Genomic DNA, 19,578 nt, shown 5'->3' on the forward strand with positions numbered 1-19,578 from the left:
TCAACCGTGCCTGAAAACAAACAGCCAGTTCAGCGGGACCAGCTGTCTCCATAGGATCAGACGTACAGGAGGAAAGGGAACCTGGACCCCAGCTTAAGGTGAACAAGTGAAGGAGAAGACAACTTTGGCTTTTCATGTTAGATCTCTCTTTATGTGTTTGTATTAGGCATATATTTACACCAATGGCACATATTTGTAGCAAAAACTATACGTCTCACTCCCTAATTTAAATATCTGAATGAAAGAAAAATGACCATCCTACTTATTAATGTTCACTACGGGTTGAAGTTCATGAATGTTTGGCATCTGGATGATAATACAACCACTGCTGTCCTCCAAAAAAAAAAAAAAAAAACCCTACAGAATGTGATTCTCTGGATACTGCTGTGTATATGGAGAGCGAGGCAAATAATACTGAGTGTTATTCTCGTTCAACGAGTAACTCTAACCAACTTCATGCATGGAAAACAAGTAGAAATAGTGCAATGGTACCTCCAAGACATTTTAGACAGATCTTTAGTTTTCCATTGGCAAATATTAAGAAGTTGTCGCATCCACAATCATAAAATAAAGTCCTTTTGGAGCTAGATGAAAATTTGGGAAAACATTACCATATCTTCAACATTGCCTTGACACTCATGGTTTGGTCTTCCTTTTGCCTTCCAGATGAGGGTACCCCATGAAACCATGCAAGTGCAATGTCACTGGAATCAGAACAAGATAGGCTACTAACTCATCATGATTTGATGGTCTGGTTAATTCAGGTAAAAGTGTATCTCTCTCTTTCTTTCTCTTTTGTTTGGCTTGAGTTATTTGCATAATTGTCCATATTATTTTGGCAAAGAGACAGGGTTTTATGTGCTTTAACCACAACATATTACAAGGCATTAAACTTATACTTGCGATGTGCTATCTAGGGGGCAAAACGTGAACACAAAAATCTCAAGATGCCTCTTTTAAAAAGTAGAGACTCATTTATACATAATCTTTATACCCTGAAAAAAATTGTTTACTTCACTTCATGGTACAGAAGCAATTAAGAGGTAATACTCAGGCAATGAAATTCTGAAGGGGTACAGCTCAGTCATGAGGAAAAGATTCATAATAAATTGTGACATCACTTTAGGGCCTCAGCAGCTCAGATAGGGAAGCAGCCCTTCCCAAGGCAAACAGAGGTCATCAGCTTTCCATTTAAGAGTGTCTTAACGGCATAAAAACATTTGTCCTAAATATACACGAAACAGGAACATTTTCTCAGGTTGGAGTTCTGTTTGTTTGGAGTCACAGCTTCTTTATTACCTTCACACACACATTTATGAACTGTGTGCAAGAACCTCCTAACAGGTGAGCCATGCTTTCTAATCTGGCAGATCAGAAGCAGGAGTCCTTGAGGTATCTGTGGCTTTGGCTAGTTTCATCTGTTCGTCCCTACTTTGACATACTCATGCCTCTAAATGTGGAGAAGTCCATTAAGGAACCAAGAAGGCAACCCCATTATTGAGACATCTCAACAAACTTCAAGTGATAAGCTAATATGAAATGCGCTGGCTCTCACCTAACATCTCCCAGTGCAGGGGTCTGGCAGCAATGATTCTCTGTCGATCCTGTACCTTCTCTCCTTTGGGGTAAAGGTGCACTCAGGGCCTAACTCCAGTGTCACAGGATCAGGCTGTGCATCTGCACCCCAACATTACAGGAGGGGAATCCACCGTCAGTGGGCGAGACGAGCCAATGTCAGAAACCCACACCACTGGTTCCTGGGCTCTGCATAAGCACGCAGCTGAACTGCTATACTTGTTGATGGCTGATTGTGTCCAGGCAACCGTTGTTCCTTCAAGTAATGGGAGTAAAACTCAGAGAAGATGCTTCCTAAACCCTGTCTTCACTCCCTAGTAGTGGAAAGTGGGTGTCGTCATGGCAGTAGTAAATGCTGGCATCTTCCTTCCAACTACATCCTTTTCCAGGATAGGTCCAGTGCTAACACGATACCCCTTGGGCTAGGCCCCCACTTTGGCAACTCTAGGTAGGCTATGAGGGTGCAAGGAAAGAAGAGCACAATAACTAACTCTAGAGTACGAGGTTTCCACATATTTCCACATGTGTAGCACCTCTTATGCTGCTCGAGTTCTTGAACAAGGCACACTCAATTCTAAGACTGTGCCACGGTTCTTCTTATCTAAAAGAAGTTTGCTTTTTTAATTTTCTCAATCATAACTTTATTAAATGATTGAGGAAACAGACTTTTCATGACACTAGCAATGCCTGCTACTGTATTATTTGTGATCTACTTGAAATGGAAAGCTGACCCTACCATTTTCCAAAGGGCTTCTTGGAATCTTGGTTAATTACCCGTTTTCATACTATCCGATAATAAACAACAGGTCTAGAAGTATCTCTCTCTCTCTCTTTTTTTAAATTAAACATTGACTTTTAAAACAGCATCTTCTATAGAAATTCTCCTCTTTACAAGGGCTGAGCTGGCAATGAATGAAAACCACTTAAAACCTTGGAAGTCCAATACCCAGTCACTCTGATTCAGTTCTGAAAACCCAGCTACTGGTTAGAAACTCCAAGAAGGCCTCATCACAGCCTTCCTCCCTTCCTCCCTATTTATGTACTGATAACATCTAGAAGAAGGGAAACAAGAAGACTCAGGCTAAAGACCAGCTTTGCATCCAGGGCGAAGGTGCTCTCACAGCCAGAGCTGCTCTGTCTGCATTCACACAGGGAAGAAGAGCTGCCAGCTTGAGCAGACAGCTGTCAGACTTACCTGACAACTACCTGCCCCCACCCCCCAGCCCCTGCCATTTTGACTCCTTCTAGAACTGGTTCATTCAGGAACCAACTCTGCTGAGATAGTAAATTTAGCACTTGCTTGAAATTTCAAAACGCCTACACTGAGCTACTTAGTTTCTGCTGCTGCTGCGATATTTCTGAATAAATTTTTAAAAGATGAGTTTCCCTGTGTGCCTTTCAGGAGCCAAGAGCTTTTTATGAAAATAGTGTGCGGCTTCTTGAACACCTTTTCTTCCGAGTCTCTCTGGGTAGCACTACCCTCCACTATTCTGAGCTCGGCTTAGGAAGAACGGGCCACACCTCAGCGGAAGTGATGCTTGGGGGCATCTGTGCAGGCTGGGTCGCCCAGACCAGCTTCCCATTATCCTTGCTCCTTATGTCCACTAGTTATAGCTTTCACAATTAGGGGGTCCTTCCTGGGGAGAATCACCCCTCTCTACGTGCTTGGCAGTAGAGTGACTAAGTAGCTGGTTAGTTTTCCCAAACATGGAAATGCGCATTGCAAGTACCTAAAGAACAGAGTTGATGGGAACTGGGGGGTTTAACACCCCAGCAACTGCCTGCAAGATGTCCCTGTAGCTTGGACCAAAACTTCACGCTACTCTTTACACTTGTAGCTGCTGCCTCCCCCACCAATCCTCCTCGTGCCCTCCGGCTACTACCATGATAGACTAAACAGAAGGCTCAGTGAGCTCAATTCTTTTATCTCCTAAAAGAAAACGCGAGAATCTTTTCAGGTCCTTTTTCCCGTGAAAGGATTTTGAACTGAGGCCTGGTAAGGATGTGGTCACTTTCCTGGCATCCTGGCTAAAGGTGAGGTGGTACCACAACATGTTATTAACAGACCATCTGCAGACTGCCACCACACTCGGCTCAGCAAACATCATTGTTGTCACAGGGTAACTGTCACACACAAAAATTAATAAACATAATATCGAAAGACACAAGAGTTGCATGCTCTAAAACAGGACGAGTGTTAGCCTCTTGGAGTAACCTACGACATTAACAGAACACACTAGACTGAAGTCAGTGTGGTTAGGGCCCAGAGAGTATCATCTACTTCAGCCTCTAGGGGACAAAAAGGGACCAGAACTAAATTAAGAACTAGGACTAGCAGTTGTTAACGCTATAGACACAGGTAATGAAGTACGAAGAGGCACTTACGTGGAAGGGGGCTATCTGCATTTCCCATGGATGGAACACAGACGAAGAGAAAAGACAAGAGACAGACCCAAGAAAAAAAATAAGATGTAAAAGAAATGAATAGTATTGCAGAACCCATAGTGCTGGGAACTCAAATTATCAAATTATTTCACATCCAGAAAGAAGCAATTCCTGTAGAAGGAAGATAAGACAGGCTTTCTATTTCTGGGAAAAGGTAAAGAGATCGCTTCGCAGGCCCCTGGCTTCAAAGAGAAGGAAGCAAAGGGGCTTTTTAATTCCAGGAATCCGAGAGGGCCCAGGTAGCTCTGTGACTGCTCAAGAAGTCTGGTTCTACAGCATCTTCTTCAGCTGGGCGGACTCATGATCCTCCCAGGGCAGTAACTCAGTTCCGTGGAGGGTTACTACCAGAGCAGGGCTCACCCAACGCCTGGCCGTTTGTGGGAAGGGAGGGGGCAAGGTGGCAGGCATAGTTTTAGGAAAGAGGGAATGACAGAGGAAAACAGATATGCATCCTTGAATGAAATCTGGAAGAAGCGACTCCTCAAGGAGGCCGCGAGGGAAGGAGACCCTGAGGTGTGCTCCTGGCGCAGGAAGGAAGGAGGAGCAGCAGAGTCGAAGGCCTCAGCGTCTGCTTCCCTTTTGCATTCCTGGGGCTTTGCTTCCGCTCCTACATCCTACAGCAGTCTCCGCTCTTCTATAACTTATTATCTCTGCTGCATCAAAAGTCCCACAACTAATTATGTGAACTGTCACTGCCTTTACCCTCTTCCTTCAAGTCACAAGGTGCTTAGGGCCTTTGTGATCTGTGTCAAAAAAGCAAATCTCCCAGTTCCCTCTGTAGCACACTGCTGTGTTTCTTCCCATTCCCTTTCATAATGTGCTGGTGGTTTTCTTCCCCGGCTGTTATTCTAACGAGCTGGACCAGCTACTCTGACAGTGTCACCAAGCCCAGTGAGAAAGAGAGGATAAAGGGGCTGGGTATCAGCCATCGCCGAGGGCCAGGGAACTGGAAGGTGGGACTACTTTGAGCAGAGGAATCTGAAAGACAAAAAAACCTAACAACGGACCGGGCCAGCTCAGGGTCCCCCATTCCCCCCAGGAGAAGAGGGTGGGTGGGGGAAGAGGCAGGGCAGCTGGCTTTACTTACGGACTGGCTGTGTCTTGAACTCGGAGGCTGCGCTGATTTCGCCCAGGCCCTTGCCATTGAGAGCTGCCAGTCGTACTGCGTACGTCGTCTCAGGCTTCAGGCCCATTATGGTGACGATGCCCTCCATGCTGGCTGTTGTGAGAATATGGGAAGGAGCACAAAGGATGAAAAGCCTATTGGTAAAATGGTGCAGCTGCTGTGGAAAACACTACGGCGAGTTCTCAAAAAGTCAAACACAGAATGATCGTTTGATCCAGCAATTCCATTTCTGGATATATACACAAAAGAGCTGAAAGGGGCTGAAACAGATATTTGTACACCCATGTTCACAGCAGCATTGTTCATAATAGCCAAAAAGGGGACCTGACCCAAGTGTCCATGGACAGATGAATAAACAGCCTGTGGTATGTACATTCAACGGAATGTTATTCAGCTGTAAAAAGGGATGAAATTCTGACACATGTTACAACATAGATGAAACCTGAGGATATTATGCTAAGTGAAATCAACCAGACACAAAAGGATAAATACTGTATTATTCTACTTATATGAAGTATCTAGAATAGTCGACCACGTAGAGACAGAAAGTAGACTGGCGGTTGCCAGGAGCCGGGGGAGGAGGGAATGGGGAGTTATTGTTTAATGGGTACTGAGTTTGGGATGGAGAGTGATGGTTGCCCAACAACGTGACTGTACTTAATGCCACTTAATGTACTTAAAATGGTTAAAATGGTACATTTTACGTTATGTATGTGTGTGTGTGTGTGTGTGTGTGTGTGTGTGTACATACACACAATCCACATAATGGGAAATCTGCATACACACACACACACACACACACACACACACAAATTTTACAATAAAAAGATAGCTGGAAATGATGTTAAAAAAACAAAACCTGTAGACAGACTATAACATGGTATCAGCCCCGCAATGTCGGTATGAGGTTTCAGAGGGAAGTTATAAAGGTAGAAGAATTGTTCTCTTCTAGTTCCACTCCTGATTACACAGAAATTCCTCCCAGAAACCCTCACTCCTCTCCAAAGCTGAAGGAGTGATGGAAGCTCCTGGTGGAGTGAATTCTCAGTAAAACTGGGTTGGAAGATGCCTCTGAATGGCTATGACGTGTTCTAACACACTCCTAACTCCACCCTCGGTACCACATACCTGGCCAGGATCAAACGTTTCTACAGAAACAAAACATACTTCACTGAGCTATTCCAATTTAACTGGAAAAGGAGAGTTAGACACAAATATACTCATTCTTCAGGGAAAGATGGTCTGGGCTCAGAATCTTCCAATTGCAGTCATCCAAGGGTCATTTAACAAATTCTTAGTTAGAAATATATCACAGAATTGACTTATGAGCAAACTTGTTTTTCTGGCTCTGCTTATTAAATAACAGTCCCTGAGTATACCCAGACAGGACTGGCTGGGCAATGGCAAAAACCCGTGGCCCATGTAATCTATGCATGCAGAGCAGGGTGGACTGAATGCGTCTGATTTTGCTCAGCACCTATGCAGGGCTTCTGCTTGGAATGTAGCTGAAATGGCCTCATCCATCCTGGCAGGGTCATGGGAACCAGGATCTGAAGGCCAACAACTCTGCATGAGGTGTGACCGTGCCCTAATCCTGGAGGGACAGTGACGGTGCTACGGCATAGGAACATGAACAGGATGGCAGGTGGTGGCATCTCGCCTCTCCCTGTAGGTAAGAGCGGTGTGCCACCCTACCCAAATGGGCAGTCCGGGTGCCAGGATGTGGTGAACTCAGGAGGTGAGTGTGTGCCCACCACTGAGTGACTCATCATTCTAAAGGAAACGAAGACTCGTCTCCACTCACCTTCCTTGGCATCATACCACTTGAAGTGCCACACTTCCTCGCCCACTGCTCTCCATTCGGCCTTGTACTTGAGGATGGGCACCCCGCCTGTGGCCTCTGGCTCATCAAACTGCACCTGTGCTGTGCTGGAGTATGGCTCCACCTGGTCGATGGATGGTGAAGATGGGGTGTCTGCGGAGAGGGCACATATGGAGACCCAGATGAGCCCGATTCGGTCCAGGACACAACTTACAACCACAAAGCACATCTCTTTCATTTCTGCTCATTCCTGGAATCCTGTTGCCTGTATCCTGTCCCCCCAGCCCATCTCACCTGTGATTCTCTCTGAACATGCCCGGTGCTCAGATACTCAAGACTCCATCAGCCCTGCCCCCTCACCTGGCCCTGCTGACCATGGCTCTCTCTCCTTCCCACTCTCCTGACATCACCAAAGGACACAAAATGGGCTGGCAAGGGTTTTGAGGGTGGTACAACGTAAGAGGTGCTCACCTGCTTGGACAAGGATGAATTCCAAAGACTCCTGTCCAATGCGGTTCACTGCAGTACAGTTGTAGTTTCCAAAATCATTTTCGGAGTCTGGAGTCACCTTTAGAAAGAAGGAGTTCTTGGGTTACATGTCCCATGGGATGGCCACAGCCTCCGTTCCTTATTTATTGGGTTAAATTAGCAAAGAATAGAACCAGTAAAGCAAGAATCACTAGCCTTAAACCACAGAGAAGAACAGAAAAGGGGAGAGACACACCCTGCCTCTCATACCCTGATCTTGCCTAGGGAGAATAAGGCTCAGTTTCGACTTCAGCCAAGGGTTCCTGGCTTAAGACATGCCAGCGAAGCAAGAGAGATTTTAGCTGCTTACAGGAGCCTATCCATGGTCAAACTGTGCCTTTTCCACTTTGCCCTCTGACCCACCCCCCAACTCACCTCCAGGTAGCTGGCAGAGGGGGTGTTGTAGATCTTGATATTGCTGTAGTTGGAGCTTGGCAACAGCTGTCCATCTCGAAACCATGAGATTGTGGCACTGGGGTAGGCAAATACCTCGCAAGTGATGTTCACCTGGTTCCCCTCCCAAGTGTACACAGCCACAGGGCCCTGCAGCTTGGGCGCATCTGCAATGAATGGCAATGACTATCAGGGAAACTGCCACTATTATAGAACCCCACATATCCTGTCTCCTGGCCCCAGAAGGCGGGTCTGCCCCAAAGCACAGCTAGTGCCAGGGTACAGTAGAGGTCCAGCTTTTTTGTCAAACCTGTGAGCTGCATGGGAAGACAGAGGGCATGCAGGCTTGTAAGAAGCCTAGGGATGGTGTGAAGGGGATGAGCTGGGGACACAGCTCTGATGCGGTCTAGGGCCGACCACCACAGAGAAGGTGAGCAGAGCTCACAGGGTACAGCTCAGGTAGCTGCCCTTTTCCCCTTTCATGCTGACCCTGCACGGCCCTTCCCCACACCGCATCTTTCCACGGTTATTCCTCACATTGCACTTCGAGGTACATGGACTGGGAGTCCTGGCCGATGGTGTTGCTGGCAGTGCAGATGTATTCTCCAGCGTCTGTGTACTGGATGCTCTTCAGGGTCAGGGATGACACTCGGGCATGGCTGCGCACCACCATGTGCCCGTCCAGAGTCTGCCGGGAGGGAAGGGAGAGCATCAGAGCCCGAGACAGGGCAGGGGCTAGGAGACCAGGCCATCGTTTGTCTGTGACCAGTCTCACATCCTCTCTCTTCTCTCTGCTAATGTCTAAGTCTCGCTTTAGGTACCAACTAGTGGGGGGAGGCTGCAGAGAGCACCATGGGAACTTGGGTGTGTCCGAAACAGAAAATGGGACTCAGTTCATATCAAGCAGCATAGCCTATGTGCCAAGATGGGTTCTGGGGCAAGGACAACCAAGGTCCCCCAAGACGACGTTAGGCATCTTTGAAATGGAAACAAAAGTCCTGACCAGCAAGATATTCCAGCAGAAACAGGCTTGCCTCATGAGATTCTGGGAAACCTGCACTCCCACCCTCTCCTTCCAGCAGTCTGCCATCTGCCAGTTCCACGGTACATGCACATGTAATGGGAATCTACGTAATGGGAAATCTGAATGTGCCAAAAATGTAAGAAATTATGTAAGAAACCTATATTTACGCAGATGCCTTGCTTTCCGGGATGCTTAAAAGTAAAATAATTTCATTTTAAAAAAAGCCTCACAACTCAGAGTTCAGGAGTTGCTGAGCTGGAAGTGAGGGTAACTGTGTTCCCTCTCTAGGAACAGTGAGTAGTACAGAGAGTCCCAGGCAGATCTGGGATCCCTGACACCACAGTCACCACCATTTTCCAGCTCTAGATACTATAATTGGCTTTCTGAGCCTCTGGAATTGCAAGACTGGTCAAAAAGGAAATAAGCATATGATCTCTAGGCAATGGGTACTGGCATATTTCCAAAGGGTCCCCCTGCCCCCGATACTCTAAGCGAAATGGCTATTGGCCTAGGAAAGGTCTGGGCATGTGGCCCAAGTTCGGATCCTCAAGAAAGCTGGTAATTTGAAGGAGACTTTGTCCTTACAGCATATGATATTCTATAGAGATGGACAGGTGAGTGGTCTGCATATGACATCTCTTACCCAATAAGCTTGGGCTTTTAAAGAATGAAAGGACACCTGACTTCAAATTCTTTTATATGCTGGTTTGGAAGCCCCCAACCCAGAATTGCAATGTCATAGAAAAGTCAGTTTGGGATGCTCAAAAGCAAGGCACCACTGGCTTTGTGAGAGGTCTCGGCAAGTCTATTGTAAGAAGTCCCTGTACCATCGCTGATAGACCTAATCCATGTCAGCCATCTAAGCCCCATTACATTTCAACCCTGGAAGCTAGAACACGATGGCTAGCAAGGAGACTGAAAAGCCATGCGACATCACCACCACCTCTGGCTGTACCTGCCACTCCTCTCTAAGAGGAGTGCCCGATGCCTGTGGCTTTCAGCTCCATCTGGCCTGTACATCTGTGAGGCTGACTGGCTGAGAAGCTGCACCCCAAGAGACGCCACACACAAATGAGAGATGACAAAAGACAAGTATGGAGCGCTTGACTAGAAAGCCTCGAGACTTTCTCAAAAGTTTCCAGTTTGTCGAAGATATTGGATCCTGGGATCTCCATTCCTGTGGGCTGACAGGGTTGTGTCTGTACATCCCAGGGGCAATTTTCATGTGCCACACAACATCTTTACCCATCAATCTAAATTAGTGGCATCGAGAATGTGAAGCCATCCCTGCAAACGAGTATTTCTAAAAGGATGACATGACCTGCTTGTCACTCCCATTTGCCAAAAGACAACAGGACAAAAGTGGAGAAAATTCAAGGTCCACACTGGCCTTTCTGGTTATCTCAGTGAGAACACAGTGATGCCAACCAGCAACTGAACTATAATTCTTTGTCGCACAGACAGGACATGTCCTGGGGCCACCATGCATAAACATGGAAAACTGACCAGAATCTTTGGGAAGTCAAGAGAACATTTCTATAAGGAAGAGGTACTGCAGCAAGAGATGCAAAGAAAGTCATGTAGGTAAGAGTAGGACATGGACAAATAACAAAAAGCAAGGCGTGAGCAGTCTTTACTCAGAATAACCTAGAAAATGGTCAAAGAGAAACTCAGGAAATGATTGTATGGACAGCTATACTCCTCCCCACCCTGGTCTTTTTCTTAAAGTTCTCGGTGTGGAAAATTTTCTCATTTAATGATGTCAAGAGACCAGGAGGTGGCCCTCTATAGAGAATTCTTATTTTGCAGCGGCTCATAACAGGATTGATGATGAGATTATTTGCCAGATGCCCAGTTCTCCCTCGGAGGGGGACGCAGAGAGAAGAGACTCCAGCGTGACTGGACTATCTCCTTCAGAAATGTTTTACCCTGGCACCGGGACAAAGTCAGGGAGTGCCATCTACAAGCCATCCAGACCAAAAGTCATGTTGACAATTCAGGCTCTGAAGAAGGAAACAGATGAACTCTGGGCAAGAATGAAAAGATCATTATGGCAAGAAGACCCTGCTTTGTAAATGAGTATAAAGGGCAATTATGATTATTCTTCTCATCAAAACATTGTTGTCCCCCTTCTTCCACGTAAAAGTGCTGAGGCTCTTCAAAGCTTACAGAATGAAATTGACCATAAAGCAAGCCACCTTCTGACCTCATCGGGACTTGCAGTTTTCATCTCCAAATGACATATATAGCAAGGAATGGAACCTCTGGGCCTCAGGGGTGGCACTCATTTGAAAGTCAATTATGTCCAGAGTGAGATACTGAAGATAAAGACACTTCTGGAAAACGGAATCAGGTGTCTGCTTGCTGGGGAGTAAACCTATTACTTCCATTTATGCTAATAATTCTTTTAACATCTCCTTAATGCTCCCTGATAAATCTCAGCTCCTCCTCTAGCCAGGTCTAAATCAGAATGACAGGGGGAAGATGTACAAGGCCAAGCAGAATGAGTTCTGTAGCTGCTCAGAAGTAATTAACCCTTCTCTCTCTTCCCCGATCCCAGTGGGTCCATCACTTTGGGGCAATAAAACACGCAGCCTGTTATAGCACTAAGAGATTCCTGTGTCATAGGAAGGAAGCATTTTGGTGAGGCGGTGCACTGAACTATAGTCCCTATGACATGGAGGAAGGTCTGATGCAAAGAGAGCTTATAATGAACTAGATCTGATGACAGCAGTGTGTTCATGTGCAGAAACTAACATCAGTGCCTGAGGACAGGCAGTCAACTTAATATTAAACAGCATTAAATATTTATAGCTATGACCTGAACACGAGTTATGTGTTCTGAATAATAATCATTTCTGAGAGACTGAGAGGATAGATTTACCTAATTATAATACAGTCTATAGGATTGCTTGCTATATTCTACATTTATAGTATTACACTATCGAAATTCCATCTGGAGAAGAAACAAAAGCTATTTTTTAAAGAAAGTACAGATTAGATCCATAAACCTCATCTAGAGAATACTGGTTTTTATTTCACTATCTGTTATTTAATCATACAAATCAGGTAAAAAATGATAGGTATGATCATGAGTAGCATCTTGGGGTGTGACAATAAAACCTAAAGATGAACATTTAGCTTCAGTTTTCAAACTAAGTCCCACATTACCCAAACTGAAGCAAGTTGTCAAAGAAATTTCAAAGGCTAAATGCTAGCAATTTTTAAAAACATAAAACCATTTGTGCCAAATCACTCTAATCTCATAAATTTAATGATCTATGAAGTTATATAGATATGTTTAACAATTTAGGAAAACCAACGAGAGATGTCATTTGCATTGCTTCGAGATGAAATGTGATGTGATAATTTACCAAGACCAATCATTTTAAAATAAGAGAGCAACAAGATGAGTTGAGCTGGAAAGGAAAGGGCTGAGTGGGTTCTTCGATCACCAACTCTGTGACTTTATGATCCAAAGCCACATTAACCAGGTGAGAGTCAAAAATTTTCACATTTCAAAATGCCTGCCCTGGGAATTGGGGCGATTTATTTCTCTAAGTATAATTACCTGAATGTGATTTTACCAGCACCAGCAAGAGAGTACGATCTGGTTTTAGGAAATAATAAGGATTTGTTCATCCACTCCCAACACAACTTGCTTGCTCATCCTAAAATGACACTATTGCTAAGTAACGTCTACCGCTATTGACCTATTCTTTAATCTAACTAAATTACTAATTAGTTTAGCATGCCTGGTTATTAAACTGTAATGGTGAGTTAAACTGTAATGTTTTCAAAACTAAAGACTGGCTAGTGGTCAGGTAAGCTATACCTCTTGCTTCTCTGGTCGAGTCCACGAAGCCTGGAGAGAACAAGATATAAAACACAACAAGAAAGCAGTAAAAATTTACAACATGTTGCTTTAGAAAATTGATGTATCACACTGCATTCCGTGCACATGCAGCTTCTTTTTAATTCAGGACTCTTTTTAAGGCCCACTTTCAATGGTGTGTTTATTACCCAATTTAATTTAGGACTTAGCTTATATTCGCCTTCCCCCCACCCCCACCCCTTATGCACATTAAGATGTATAATTCAAAGGCATAGGCTTTCCTAATCTTTGGCAGACATATATATGGATACCAGCAGACATAATAGACTGCTCCTATTTGAAAATATCTTGAATATTCCTTATAGTATTTGGTGACACTACTGATTCTAATCCAGAGGTACTTATAGGATAAGTTTCCTCCTTTGGATTTTATTAGCTTATCAAAAATACACTAATACCATTTTGTGCTCATGCATTTTATAACTTTGCATGCATACTATTAAAAATCAAATTTTTATTTTAAAAAAAGGAATAAAAAAAGGAGCAGAGAGGCACTTTAGGAATGAGAGGTATGACGTGCCTAAGACTAAGGAAGCTTTGAGGATACTGAACTCCAAATGCTGTGGTAGGGCTCCAGCCGGTTCTTAAAGGCAGACGAATGCCCATATGGCATGCAGGCTCAAGCTTGCACCATCTTCATCAGGCATGGCAATCTCAAAAAAGGTGAGCCAACTCAGGGACATAGAGCTTGGGTCTTTCCCTATCCACATCTAGATTTTTAAATTTATCTGGCACTTGGGAATCTACTCTGCTTACAGTTTTTCTGTTTTCATACGAGAGTCAAAAACATCATACCTGCATTGTTCTATTAGATGGCATGACTGCCAGATTGTCCCTGATGTTCAGATGGAAAAAGAATAGAAAAGATGCCAGAGACACAGCAATGCAATCCAGGAAATACAAATGAGTTAGCAAACATTTAGTAAGAGTCCACTAAATGCAAGGAGCTCTTGTGAGATATGAGGATGGAAATGTTGGATTATATCACATGATGTTGGAATAAAGAAGAAAGTGAAAACAGAGGAACATGCATAGACCAAAGTAACAGTGGGCCAACATGTCAAATGTGGCTGCCAATTCCACATTACTTAGAAGCTTGTCTGTCACATGCCAGGGCTGCATGAATCAAGAATTTTTTAGGAGCTGTATCATATGGAGTTGTTTGCTTTTCAGATTTGATTCTCCTTGTGTCTTCCTACAGTTTTGTGGCTATTAGAATAAGTAATTGCTAGTAACACAATATTTCTAGTAGCCTGCCTGCTCACCTGTGCCTGGTGGAATGCTAGGATGTGCCTTGTCTCTGATAATTTGGTAAAGGTGTGTGTCCTACTTTAAGACAAATGGTATGCAAATATATACGCATGAAATAAATTAGGATATGATTAGTTCTATTCCAAAAATTGTTAAGTCCATTTTCTTTTCATATCACATGTTTTACTATCTTACAAGTCTCCAGGAATATCTATATAAACTCAAGAGAAATAGCCCTCCACTTATTCTGAAGTATTCATTAGACATTTGCCCACACCTCGGTAAGCCAGACTCTGATTGCTCCATGCATACACTTCTTCCAATGTTTAAAAGTGGGCACTTGGTTTGTATTGAATGAGGAATTCTTGGTGATAAAAAGCTCCAGTTTTACAGAGAATCCAGGATTTCATAAGGTCTCTCTTATTTGTGGGCTACTCGGTCAGCTCAATATTCAAGGTTCATGAAATACTTTTCATTTTTTTCTGTTTATCTTTTTTGATCTCAATTCTTCACCCCTCCCACTTTTCTTAAGAATTAGGCCTTCATTATTAGTCATTGCAAAGGCATCTTCAAATAAGTACACGATGGATTTGTTCTGCTAGGGATAGCCGATGCAAACCATCATGTAGAGGTCTCACTCAACATGCAAATAATACCTCGAATTTAGCACCACTCACTCAAATGCCTGGCAATAATTAAAAGGGGTCTGGGTAGGAATTGTGATGAAATTGTGTGGATGAACAAATTTTCTTTGTATTTGCATTATCACAATGACCGCCATACACACTGATCACACTGACCAGTTATGATGTTCAAATATGTTTTGTTGTTTGTCAACATAATAGTGATCACTAAGAAATGAATTAAATTTCAGACAGATGATCTACCCTAACGGTCTTAATGACCAAACCTAGCCTATCTATACCAGTTGTTGAGCAAAAAGCCCGTTTACATCAACGAGCTGAAGCTTAGCAGACTGATAATGATCTCCGACGAGTGACTGGACTAAACCTAGAGACACGATCGAAGATAGTGTGTGACGTGCAGACTCACTTTACTGGTTTTTGCTGGCTTTTTTTTTAATGAAGAAAACATCAGCATTCCATTAGAAAGTCTCTAACTACATGTCTGCGGTTGAAAGCCTTTTCTCCCTCTTCTCTTAGGAAGGGTAATACTAGACTCAGCTAAGTAAGCAGTGAAGTAAAAGACCAGGCTGCTTTAATTAGCTTATATTGTAATCTGATTAAAGGAATCATTGAGCCTTCCACGGAAGTCATTAAAAGCATGAGAGAGCCCCGTGGCATCAGGCATTCTACCTTCTGAGCCAGTGACCTGGAGGGCAACCCTGATGGCATTCTAAGGACTCTGTACTTGACCGTGTCCCAGGCAACATTTTTACCAGTGACTTGTACAAAGATATTTCAAATAAGTGTTCCTATAAGGTTGGAAGCAATAGCTAATACCAATGCTAGATGACATCTGCATGGGGAGAAGACCACTGAATTGCCTGCCCTTGGACCTTGAGCTTAGGTTGGGGTTATCACTGACTGCTGGACCTCATTACTTTTATATATAAATACACACATATATACACACATATACATATATACATATATATGTGTATATATATAAAACAGAGGGCCCAGGTGCGTTGAAATTCTCTGGACCTACAGACCTCTAAAGGATGATTCTGATGAAAGCCTTTCTTGACTGGTGGGAAAGATAGACTCAAACGAGTGCTCTCAAGCCAGGGAGCGTTCGTATGCATGGAATTTTTGGTAATCACAATGATTAGAGGTGCTACTGGCATTTAGAGGAAGGGAGCTAGGGTGCTAAATATCTTGCAATGCACAGCACAGTACCAGTGAAGGATGAGTCTTCACAAACTGTCATAGTGACCCCACTGAGAAACACTGGAATACATGCAAGAAGACACAATTTTTAACAGAAATAAATATAAAATTCTGCATGATTGGTTGGGCAATCAATTGCGCAGGAACAGGATAGGGGATATGTGGCTTAAACGCAGTTCATGTAAAAAAGACCTGAACATTTTAGTTGACCACAAACTCAATATGAGGCAACAGGATGAGGAAACTGCTAAAGGGCTAATGCAACTTGAACTGCATGACAGTGTCCAGATCAAGGGAGCAATAAGCCCCTGGAAATCTGCATTAGTGACACTGGGCACCACAAAGTTTTCATGGAGCCCTAGTGAACTGAAGCTATCTAGTACAGGACCAGTAAGGTAAGGGTGTGTTAAAAGGAAGAATGGACTGACAAAAGGAAAATCGAACGGGCACTTTAATGGTTCTCATATAAAGACTGTGTGGCAGAGGTAGAAAGACTGAGAAGTGGAAGGGGCAAGGAAGCGGGCCTTCCTGATCATCAGCACTGGCCAACTGCCCTGTGGAGGACTGACAATGTTACCTTTCAGGCAGGGGCTGAGTGACTTTCTGGCAGATGTGTTAGAAATGGGTGCCAAGTAAGACTAGGTAACCTCAAAAGAGTGGCTTCCTTCCACTCTTCCATGATTCCGGTATTTTATGTGATCTAATTCTCAGGCATCTTCTTTACCTTGGCAGTTAGATACAATTGTTTGTTCTTATCTGCTTAGCATGTCATCCTGATTTTAAAAAGAAAATTGTTTTCTTCACTCCTATAATTCAGTGACTCTAATAATCTTGATACCTAATTATATATCATGCAGCTTCAGATGAAGGAGCACATGGCGAACAGCTGCCAAAGAGAATGTGAAGTTTATTATTTGGAGTCCGACCCGCCCATGAAGAGGCCACCTTTGTTTTTTCTAATTATTAGCTATCCGTGGTATAAAATGGACATCATGTCAATATGTAGTTAATAGAAATGGTAACTTTTCTATACAGGGTTTCATTTAAGCAGATATATTAATCTGGTGTCATATCACTGGCTGACCTGGAGGACTTGTTCTAACATTGATTCACTCATGTTCCAGTAATGTCATTTTAAGTAAACCTGAAGGCATTCCCTAGTAATAGAAACCACAATACAACCTATGCGTCTAGGCTTACATAAGTATCTCAGATTGAGACAAATGATCTACACTGATAACCGAATTATACAAAGCCTACTTGAGATGGTCTCTGCTGGACACCTTCGGTCTCACTATTTATTAAGTATGACTCTGTATTAGTGTTTGGTTATTTGTTCTCATTCTATAAAAATGAGTTTACAGATATAAGCCAGAAGTGCCAACCTATTGAAAGACCCGAGGTAGGCACAAATCTTAATAACCCTTCTGGTCTGGTTTGGCTGTTGAATTATTCCTAGAAAAGATACAGAATTTAAAAGCATCGATCATCTCGGATAGATATCACTTTTGTCCTTAACCGTAGGTCAAAGATATACATTGGTTCATTCTTGACAAATCTATTCTCAAGCCAGACGTAGAAAAATCTGTCAAGCAGTAGCCCTGTGGTTTAAGCCCTGAAATGTACATTCAATTCACATAACACACACGATGGGAACTAAAATCTGAGCTGAGGGTTTAATTCCAATGTTGATAAAGAAAGCATCCAAGTAAACAACTCATTTCTTAATCCAGTTGGTCTTCACAATATTGATCAGCGTATGCGAGTTTCAAAAATACTTAGCAGTTCCTCGGTTGAGTTTCTGTTATGTTGAACTCAACTCTGGAGGTAAAACTTGCAAAAAATAATGAGTTTTTGGAACACCAATTTCTGTTCCTTTTGATTTAGTTTTGTTTTCTATTAGTAGAACAGAAATCAGTTCCTCAAATGCAGATCCCAAATTTAACTCTGATATCTCACACTATCTCCTTTTGGCTTTATCCGAGTTTACCCTTTCCAAGGTTTTCCTTTAGGTAGGCAGAAGAGTGAAGATCTATCATTTCTGACATTCTGGTCAATAAGCAATCCATTATACATATCCTTTAAAGCTAAGCTCATTACTTCTGAACAGGTGACAAAGCTTTGGTCAACTAAAATGAAGCCCATTACCACAGGATATATGAGATGAGATTGGAGAAGTGCTATAAGAGGGTTTAAGTTGCTTTAAAACCAAGCTTCTTCCTCCTCCTGCTTTCGGCTCACTCAATAGGGAAGGGCTGCATGATGTGGGGTCACTTCAATTTTTATATATTGTCAATAATAAAGATAGCTTCCGGTGGCCTATAAGTCCACATGCTTTAGTTAAATCTTCCCCGTCGTTTAAATTTGTCAGGAAGGGTTGCTACATTGTTCTTACATTCTCAGTGAAAATATTATAGAGCCCAGTGAAAACATCATCAGGTAGAAACTGCTAATTATTTTTGCCTTTAGATAAAAATGATATACAAATGTGGCTAAGAATACAGGCAGACACAAAGGCCACCAAGCTTTTGTGCAAATAGTGCATGTATAGCATGAGTATGCAAAACACAAGGAAAAGAACTAACAGGCTCATACTGATCCCTATGATTTCTGGGAGACACGTCCTTGGACGCTCCTGAGGCGAGGATGGAACCCCTGGAACATTAGGCCCTTAGCTTAGCCTGTTCCTCACAGCCCCATAACCCTGCATTTTGAAAATCACTATCCCCTGCCTCCCCAGGACGTCTAACTTGACCATACCCACTACCATCAAACCCCTGCAAATCTATGCAAGGAATGGTGCCCGTTCCATTGCCAGGGGTTGCTGAGCAGGCTGCATCCAGTCAGACTGAAAGAGGGAGCCCACAGGACCTGCCTGCGGCCTCTGGTGACCATATCCCATCTTCTGGCTCACCGAAGAGAACTGGGCATGGGGCAGACTCAATCTCCATCGAGTCTGCGTTCCATGGCCCTGAAACTCTTGGGTGACATTATACCTTTTCTTCGCTGCTGATGTTTCGGGTGGAAGTTCTCCAGGTGATAGAAGGAATGGGGTCTCCTGAGGCTTCACAAGTGAGTGTGACCTGTTCCTCCAGTTCCATGGCAGTCTGGTTCTCTACATAAGTGATTTTGGGTTTTGCTGAAAAGATAAAACATTCCTATAAGTTTACCTGATTTTTTTTTAGCTTTCCAGGTTTAAATGAGAACATATACCCATACAACAAAAGCTCAATTCTAGGTGTTATGTGAAATGAAGAGCTGAACCCCCAAGGAGCTTACCGTGAGGCAGGCACATGACAACATCCAGGTGACAGTAATAAAAACATCCTATAGAGTAAGCGCTAAGGGCAATGAGCACAGGAGGCACGGAGCAGAGGAAGAATATGCTCCGCTGGGTGGAATCTTCATGAGGACACAGCTTTTGGGTTGGATGAAACTTCTGTAGGTGAAACTTTGGGGTGGAGGCAGAGTCATGTCAAGTGTAGAAAACTGCTTGAATAAAAGCAGAGAAGCAAGAATGTGTGAAGAGAGGGTTGGGAGGAGAGCAGTGGGCCATGAGTCGCGTGTTTGTGTATGAGAGCAGAGGGAGACAAAACTGGACCCAAGTAGAGTGGTGATTGTCCCGTTAAAGCTTTTGCTTGAATTTTATCCCGTGGCAGGCAGAGG

General features: G+C 43.5%; 1 protein-coding gene across 4 annotated transcripts in view; it reads right to left on the reverse strand.

Moving 5' to 3' along the window:
- NCAM1 (neural cell adhesion molecule 1) overlaps nucleotides 1-19,578 on the reverse strand; it is a 326,833-nt gene that overhangs the window by 37,159 nt on the left and 270,096 nt on the right. For 2 of the 4 annotated variants that reach the window (XM_023533736.1, XM_011365388.1), the window contains exons 8-14: nucleotides 18,909-19,051; nucleotides 8,427-8,577; nucleotides 7,872-8,056; nucleotides 7,440-7,536; nucleotides 6,951-7,121; nucleotides 5,108-5,239; nucleotides 3,961-3,975 (exon numbers count right to left, since the gene is read on the reverse strand). In XM_023533736.1, coding sequence (XP_023389504.1) covers nucleotides 3,961-3,975; nucleotides 5,108-5,239; nucleotides 6,951-7,121; nucleotides 7,440-7,536; nucleotides 7,872-8,056; nucleotides 8,427-8,577; nucleotides 18,909-19,051 — 894 coding nt within the window. Of the gene's footprint in view, nucleotides 1-1,610; nucleotides 1,614-3,960; nucleotides 3,976-5,107; nucleotides 5,240-6,950; nucleotides 7,122-7,439; nucleotides 7,537-7,871; nucleotides 8,057-8,426; nucleotides 8,578-12,748; nucleotides 12,779-18,908; nucleotides 19,052-19,578 lie in introns of all 4 variants that reach the window. The other 2 variants (XM_011365386.1, XM_011365387.1) reach the window with 2 other exon arrangements.

Source organism: Pteropus vampyrus, unplaced genomic scaffold (genome assembly GCF_000151845.1).
Source record: "Pteropus vampyrus isolate Shadow unplaced genomic scaffold, Pvam_2.0 Scaffold110, whole genome shotgun sequence".
NCBI classification, from domain to species: domain Eukaryota; kingdom Metazoa; phylum Chordata; class Mammalia; order Chiroptera; family Pteropodidae; genus Pteropus; species Pteropus vampyrus.